The following is an 8,104-nucleotide window of genomic DNA, read 5'->3' on the forward strand; positions in this document are numbered from 1 at the left end:
CACAAGAAGACAGAAACCAGGGTGTGCAGGAGGAGTTCTCAGACACCAGCACTCTGGCCAAAATACAGTACTCCAGGTAATTTCTTCTTAGGTCCACCCCACCGCCACACAAACAGGCACCGCCCTCCTGTAAGGTCCCGTGTCCCCTGCAACCCTGAGGGCAGCCCCACATTCTCCCTACGGAGCCGCCAACTCCTGGGCAGGGTCTTCGCAACCTCGCCCCCTGCTGGTTCTCTCTGGCCACCCACACCTTCACCATGACCACAGAACATGAAGCTGTTGTACCTACAGATCTGGTCCCAGCCCTTCTCACTTTGCTGAGAGGACCCAGAGAGGGGAGGTGACAAGTGGAGATTTCCCATCTCCCTCTTCGGCCCTGTATTCATGGCCACCCCAACAGCTTTCTGTATCCTCTGGTAAAAAGTTCAGTCTAACACTTTACCTCACCCAAGAACCTTAGCTCTGGGATTGCTAGCGAGGCATTCTGTTTATTACTACGCACATCAGGTCATTAGCTGTGCAAATAGCTGGCAATTTGGATGAGGACTGTGGGTAAACAGGGTTCAGCTGATATGGTTATACAGCCTGAAATGGGGTACTTTGGACTTTGGTTGGAGCTAGGCTTGTAGCCTCAACCTCTTGAGATAACGCAAAAAGAAGCAATAGTTAATTAAAGGTGCTTTTAGTTACTAAACGAGCACTCCTCATTTCTTGAGTCTTGCTAAAAAGAGACCTGGGGTTCAGATGATTGGGAACATGGGATTGAAAGACTGGCTCATCAGTTCCCCTCTTGGGCCTCAGTTTCCTAATCTGTAACATGCAAGTTTTGGATAAGACACCAAAGGCTCTCTAGTTCCAAAATGCCAGAAGTTTAAAGGCAGGGTTGCTCTGTTTAGAGGAAAGTGACTGTAACATGCTGGCAAGACGCAGCCCCAAAATCAAAATGCCTTAAGGCCTCTTTCAAAACCTCAGTGCTCATTGGCCAGCGGTGAAGACATGGCCTGGCCCAGCTTCTCAAAGCTTATAGCATCATGCCTCAAAGTCAACGCACAACAGGTGCTCTGGAGGGCCAGTGTCTGCACGGGCTTTGTGATTCATGGCTAACAGTGGAGAGCCTCAGCAGGAACAAGATGGGAATGGATGAGCTGGTCAGCCACCATCGCCTCCTTGGCCTCATGGCACTGCCCCTGACATTCTGCCTGGAAGCAGGGGCTCGGTGCAAGTGGGTGACTCTTGAAGTCTCAGGCCAGGCCTGTGATTCTATAATCTCTGCTTTGCCATGATTGAGGAGGGAAGCAGAGGAGTAGGAGGAGAAACCATTTATTACCTCTCCGGAATTTGACAGCTTGGAAAAAAGAAAAAAAAGGGAGAGAGAAACAGCCCAGGACAGGAGCCAGCCACAGTAAGTTTAACCTCTTGGTAAAATAAAAACAGGCTCAATGCACCTCTGTCAATACTCTGGCAGAACCTGAGGTTCCTAATAGGCATTTCCCACAGAGCCAGCAAAGAGTTTTTAAAAAAAATGTGGTGGTGGTGGTGGTGTGAGGGTGTGCGTGTGTGAGGATGTGTACGTGGGGTGTGTGTGTGTGAGCAGGCTGAGGACCCCCACTCTTCCCGAGGCACTAGCTGTGGAGAACGTCTATTATTTAAAAGTACAGACAGTCCCCACCCCGACCCCTGAGCTTAAAGATGAAGAATCCGGCCTGTTTGTTCCAGGCAGATGTAATCACACGAACAGTCAAGTCTAGAGGGCAGGACACTGCATGAATAATTCAAGCACTCCAGTCACTTGATTGTGTGTGCAGATAAAACACCAGTCAACCGCTAAACAGGTCAGCTGATAAACTTGTTTGCTCAGGCCTAACCACCATCCTGCCAAATGCACCCAAGACCCACACTGCAATTAGTGGCCGGGTTTTCTTCTGTAGAACCCAGCAAGCCCAGGGAGTGGCCAGCCCCATTAGGTCAGGGTTGCATTTCTCAGCGCGGGGTTTCTTCACCTCCTTGCCTCTTTGTTCCTACACAGCCACAGGGCAATTTCACCCAACTCAGAGGTTACCATCAACCCTGCAAAGGCACCCCAGAAGAGCATACAAATTCGTGCTGGAAAGCAAATGGCAGCTGAGACTGGAAGGCAAAGGTGAGTGGCCAGCAGGGTAAACACACAGGTTGGGGAATCCAGAGGCCTGGATTGGAGTCCCCGTTCTGCCCTCCTGAAGCCTCAATTGCCCCACCTGTAAGAGGGCAAATAATCCAGCTATCTGCCTCTAGCAGCTGAGAGGATTAGAGACCACGGAGCCAAACCTCAGGCATTCTCCCCCTAAGAGTCCTGTCTGGGGAAGGGCCAGAAGCCCCAGATGCACACAGCTGCCCTTGGTGCAAACCCCACCACTAGGGGTGTTCAGATGGTTAACTCTTCCTGGGTTCCGAGTGTCCCCAGGACTCCACGAACAGCTTAGCTCTGCCAGCTAAGGTGGATTATTTGTGCCAAGGAACCATCCACTTACAGACACAGGGAACACCACCCATGCAGACCTCAACATGCAACGACATATTACACCTTAATTACGAAGCTCTTAGAATAACTGCTGCTATAAATTTTAAACCTGGGTGCAATTACCCTCTTTAAACACACCCAAGATAGTAAACGCTGAGACAAAAAAAAAAAAGAGGGTGGAGAAAGGGAAGAGGTGGCACTCTGCACAACACCCCTAGGTCCTTGAACACCTGAGACCCGAGTTCCACAGCTTACATTCTTATTGGAATGTGAGTCAGTCCCAGACAGTTCCCCCTCAAGTTGAGCAGGAGCTGTCTCTTTCTCCGGAGGAGAAACATCTTTACATATAAAGCACCGTCTGTTCATGATTTCTGTGGGTCAAGAAGTAAAAACCTGGTAGCTTTCATGTGTCTTCCTAAAGAGCTAATCCTTCAGGAAGTCACAAGCTAGCTTCCCACACTGCTCAGTATACTCAGCCCCTTTCTGGCTGTCATTCACCCAACACTGGGGCTGCCTCCAGGACAGGAAAGGAAACTACAGATTCAAAAGGCTCTATGAGAAGCCACTGGAGCAGGCCAGGATCTACAGTCATCCCTGGAGTCACCTGGCCTGGGTCCTGCCCCCTGAAAGAGCAAAATTTAAGCCTTCTAAATGACTGTTAATTTAGAGCAGAAAATCCATTCAAGTCACGGGCACCAAAGGGTAGAATGAGTCAACACCCTTCTGAGATTTCAAGAACACCAATTGTTACAAAGAACCACCAGCCTGAGCCATTTCTATGTGCCAAGCCAAGTCAATTCTAATTGCTGGCCAAGCCAAATTACAGGCAGCCTCTCCTTGGAACACAAATACACAAACAGGCCTCTCCCACAGCCCAGCCTTAGCACCCGGGACTAGTTACTGATATGCCCTGAGATAAAGGATGTTTATTTGCTCGGTTTGAGGTATACTGTTATTAGAAGAGTGACAATACAAGGTAGTTTACATACCCATTAAACAATACCACACTAGCTAAACTGGTTTGACTTCAGGATTTCAAAGCTGAGCTCCACTCCCAGCCATCCCTAAAGTCCTGGCTAGGCTGCCCCTGGGCAAGTTACCGCACCTCTTAGCTTCAACTTCCTTCTCTGGGAAATGGGGAATGAGGCTGCCTTCAAATTAAGAGAGAGATGAGAAAGCTGCCTCGTAAATCTAAAGGTATTAGAGTTGTATTTCATTCCAGCTTATATTTTTAAGCAGTTAGTACCTTGTTTCCTTAAATTTTGACAGCTCAGCCTGGCTTTTAAGACTCTTGAAGTTTAATCTTATCAAGGCAGAACATCACATTTTTGCACATGCATGTGCATGCACACACACACAATCCTCCTGCATTTCCTCTGGAGAACTGTGCATTCCAACAAATAAAAGCAGTCAGCCACCTCTAGCTTTCAGTTTATAAAGCAGATGTGAAGGTACAGCTTTTCTTTGTACTTTTATTCTCCAAGATCCAAGAACAGCACTAATTTCACAAGCTTGGAAGTTAAAAGCTCAGCATGTCCAAGACATCAACATAACCTCAGACCCTACATTTCAAGGACTGGATCCATTCATTCTTGGAGGAGAGAGGAGGACCAGGAGCACTAGGCTCATTTTCAAACTGTAAGGACCCTAAGAAATCCATTATCATATGTTTTAAAAATGAGATGTATTTTTAAAGAGAAAAGCACTCACCTGCTTGTGCATTTCAATGTTCAAGCCATAGGACATCTCATAGTACTAAAAGTAAAAAGAACTGCCATTAGCAGATGACACTGAAATCTGTTCACTTTCCAAAATCAGCTCCTGGGAAGGCTTTGGCCAAATCATACTTTTATGATATATTTGCTAAAGTAGTTTAAGACAAACCCCAAAGCCAGCTATACCGGATTTTAAGAGCTGACACTGGGCCCAGCGGTGTTCTCCATAGCACATTAGATACAGTAGGAAGCCCTCAGTCCTCCCTCCCACAAGCACCGCATGTGCCATATATCCTGTTTATACAAGGTTGGGGTTCAACAGGGAATTGTGTGTACACCGGGACCCTCTCATCCTCTGAGAGTTATTTAGCAGTGTGTCGAAGCCCTCTTATATGGAAAGCAGTGCTGGGGGCGCGCTCAAGTGCCTTCCATGCCCTCTCAGTGAAGAAGATTTAAACTGCCTGGAACAGACACTGGGGAAAAGGGACACAGGCTACTTACGGCCCCAGAGCTGACAAGATTCTCATTTCAGGGCTCACACTAAGGAGAGGAGTGGAGGCAGAGGGCTTTAAAAAGCTCCTCAACTCTCAGAAAACCCTGGCGCACCAAAGGGGTAGGCGGAGAGGGCTTATGTCCCACTCTGGCTACATCCCAAAGCTGCAAAGCGGCAAAGTTTCCAAACACTCCCGGGAGGTCTCTGAGATTTTTATCCAACCCTGTCGCGAGCTGATCCAGTCCCATCTTAGGAGCCAAGACAGGGCACGCGGCTCTTTAGGGAATCTTCAAAACACAAATTAGGGGGGCACAAAGGTGGTGCAGGAAAGCCCGGCCTGGACTTGGGTTTCTCTTTCTGCCCCAGGTTAGGAGAGCTGGTGAGGGTCGGAGGGCACCCTCGGATCACACCTGAGCCTAAGGCGGCCCTGGATGGCCGCGGTAGGGACCCCGCTTCAGTCTCCCCGGGCCCCTGCGGGTCGCCTCCCGCCCGCCCGTCGCCTCTCACCATCACGTAATGGCGCTGCATCTCCGTCTTCTCGTTCGCCAGCTTGTCGTACTCCACTTTGAGGCTGCGAGGGCAGGAGGGGCAGGCTCAGGCCTGGAGCCCGCACAGCCTCCTCCGAGGCCCCATCCCAAGGGCCTCTGAGAGCCACTTTTCCACTTCCCTGACACCCTCGCCCCGGGGGTATCCCCATTTTCCCGCAGCCTCGGAGCGGAAGGGAATTGGGTCCCCTCAACGGGCAGGGACAGTGAAACAACTTGAAACTTCCCGCGGCCGAGCAAGTGGACTTACGGGGTCCCGGGGTGGGGGGGTCTGGGGGGGGCGGTTGGGGAGGGTGGGAGGAGGGAGCGGAACCCTGTCGCTGGCTCGCGACCCCAGAACCTGGGGGGCCCCACGGGCGGCATGGGGCGGCCGGGAGGCCGCCGGGGCCCTACGGGCAGCACGAAGAGCCTGGAGGCTGCGGGTAGCAAAGGGTTAAGGCGCCGCGCTCGGAAAGGGGAAACAAAAGACGGAGGCCCCGGCTGCCCCGCCGCCCCGGGGGCGGGAGCCCCCTCCATCCCCGCGAGGAGGTGGCAGAAGCCCAGGCGACGACGCCCCCCACCACCCCGGGTCTTACCTGTGATATTGAGCTTGCAAGAACTGGAATTCGTCTTTGATCCTGTCACAAGACTCAGCCACCGTGAATTTAAATCCCGGCTGCCCGGGTTGATGGGGAGCCTGTAGCCAGCGAGGACAAGACGGGGGAGGGCGCGGGGGCATCAGACAGGGTTCCACGCTGCCAGGGCCCCTCCGCGGCTTCCCCCGCTCTCCCCCCGACCCCCGCCCAGCCAGGGAGACCACCCTCGCAGCCCAGAACCTTCCCAGCAAGTTTCTCAGCTCCCAATCCTTCCCTATTGGCCATGGGGCTCCCATCCCTTTCATGAAGGGGCTTCCATTCCCAAGAAAGACCGCGACAAGAGAGACCCGCCGGGCGAGTTGGGAAATTCAGGAGGGGGCGGGGAGATGCACGAAAACGAGCAGCAGCCCCCACGCCACTCGGGCGGAATTAACCTCCTCTCTCAACGGCGCCCCCCTTCGCCATCCCCTTTGTGTGGGCGCGCGCACACACACACACACCATAAAGGTAGCAACAAGCAAAATGAAGGTGCCAGATAAACCGCCCCGTTTGGCCTGCCTGGATAGATGCTTAAATAACCCGAGTTACAATTACTCACCGGATGTCTGCCTTGCGGATACATGGCAGGGAGAGGTCGTGATTCCGAGAGCTTGGAAGCGCCGAGATCCCGGGCCGGGGAGGTGCGGGGGAGGGGGGAGCCGAGCCCAAGCAGGGGGCGGCCGGGAAATCGAGAGTTCGCCCCCGGCCCCCCCAGCCCGCTCTCGCAGCGAAATCCCAGAGTCGGGCGCCCGCCCCAAGTGGAGACAAAGAGCCGTGGAGCAGGCGGCAAAGTCGTCGGCGGGCGCCGAGGCCGGGCGGCGGGCGCGGGCTTTGTGCGCCTAGGGTTCGGCGGGCTGCGGCCGGCCGCCTTCCCCCGGCTGCGTGGAGCGCGTCAGGGCCTGGGGCCGCGCGGACATCGTCGTCTCCAGGGCGGGTCCGGCGCGGGGTCCTGGGGCCGGGGGCCCCTCCGCGGGCGAGCGCGGGCCCCCTCCGGATCACTCACTGCGTTGCGCCGGGAGTGGGGCGTTCCAGGACTGCCCCAGCATCCGCGGCGCGCGGGTCTGATCCCAGGGGCGGCTCTCGGCGAGAAGAGGAAGGAGGCAAGCACCGAAGTGGCGGCTAGGGGCCGCAGGAGCGCCGGAGGGTGAGGGCGGGAGCCCGGCGCGGGCGCTTCGACGCCCCCCCCACGGAGAGGAGAGCCTGCTGTTCCGTCCGCTACTGCCACCGCCGCCGCTGCAAGCCCTTCCCAGGGCCGAGGAGGAAACTCCGGGCTCAGTAGGTGCAAATCAACCGCCCTGGCATCCTAACTCCAGTGGGCACAGGAAGCCTCCGCAGAGGGGTCCGCCGCTGCTCCCAGCTCGAGTGCCGCGTCCCCAGCGAGGAGCGCTCGGCGCCGCCGCCACCGCCGCCTTGGAGCGCACAGGCAGGAAAACGCCGGAGGGGAGAAGCAGCCCAAGATCAGGGAGCTCTGCGGCTTCCTTCCTTCCTCTCGGCTCGGCTCCCCTCTCCGCGCCCCGACAAACCCCTCAAACACACACACCCAACAAACACACACAAACATACGCACACACACCTCCAAAAAAGTGCCTCGGACCTGCGGATACCACACACAGACAAGCGAAGGGGACGAGCACGAGGTCTGAACTGCCGCGAGAGCAGTTCCAAATAGGGACTGAAAAGTAACAAAATAATGTGGCAGCTTCGCCTGGCGCCGGCCAATGGGAGTGCAGGGTCCCCACGTGGGGCAGCTGGACTCGGCCTGCGACTGGGCGCCTTCGGGCACGACGTCACAATGCCCTCTTGTGTCTAAAACTATGCATGAAAAGTAGCAATCAGGCCCTACCCGCTGGTGACTTTCGCATGGGAGTGAAAAACAGCGCTCCTCAGATCAGGAATTAACCAAAAGACATATAATAAATAGATATATATTATAGTCCTGTGCTGCTAGAATTTTTTTTTCAGCTTCTCTTTTTTTTCCCACGATCTACTAGCAAATAATAATTTGGCGGGAGGGGGAAAGAGGACAGAGGAGTAACAACAAAAGAAAAAAAGACAAGCTGTACAGTCCTCAAAACCTGTGGCTGGTTGTAATGTATCAGTTTATTCTGCAGTGGAGGCGAACGATTCCTCCCTCGAATCTCATTAGGTCTGCAAAGCAGCCCAATTAGCTAGTATAAAACAAACATTCACTTTGTCACTTTAATGTTTTCACTTCGCAAGATTCAGGACCCATGAAATCG

General features: G+C 54.0%; 1 protein-coding gene across 15 annotated transcripts in view; it reads right to left on the minus strand.

The window, feature by feature from the left end:
• The window catches only part of TLE3 (TLE family member 3, transcriptional corepressor), a 47,440-nt gene extending 39,895 nt beyond the window's left edge, over positions 1-7,545 (minus strand). For 7 of the 15 annotated variants that reach the window (XM_036907876.2, XM_036907875.2, XM_036907874.2 and 4 more), the window contains exons 1-4: positions 6,424-7,543; positions 5,826-5,926; positions 5,213-5,276; positions 4,208-4,252 (exon numbers count right to left, since the gene is read on the minus strand). In XM_036907876.2, coding sequence (XP_036763771.1) covers positions 4,208-4,252; positions 5,213-5,276; positions 5,826-5,926; positions 6,424-6,447 — 234 coding nt within the window. In that variant the 5' untranslated portion in view covers positions 6,448-7,543. Of the gene's footprint in view, positions 1-4,207; positions 4,253-5,212; positions 5,277-5,825; positions 5,984-6,423 lie in introns of those variants that run through there. The other 8 variants (XM_036907868.2, XM_036907865.2, XM_036907864.2 and 5 more) reach the window with 3 other exon arrangements.
• Positions 7,546-8,104: the final 559 nt, after the last annotated feature.

This window comes from Manis pentadactyla, chromosome 11, assembly GCF_030020395.1.
Source record: "Manis pentadactyla isolate mManPen7 chromosome 11, mManPen7.hap1, whole genome shotgun sequence".
Classification (NCBI taxonomy): domain Eukaryota; kingdom Metazoa; phylum Chordata; class Mammalia; order Pholidota; family Manidae; genus Manis; species Manis pentadactyla.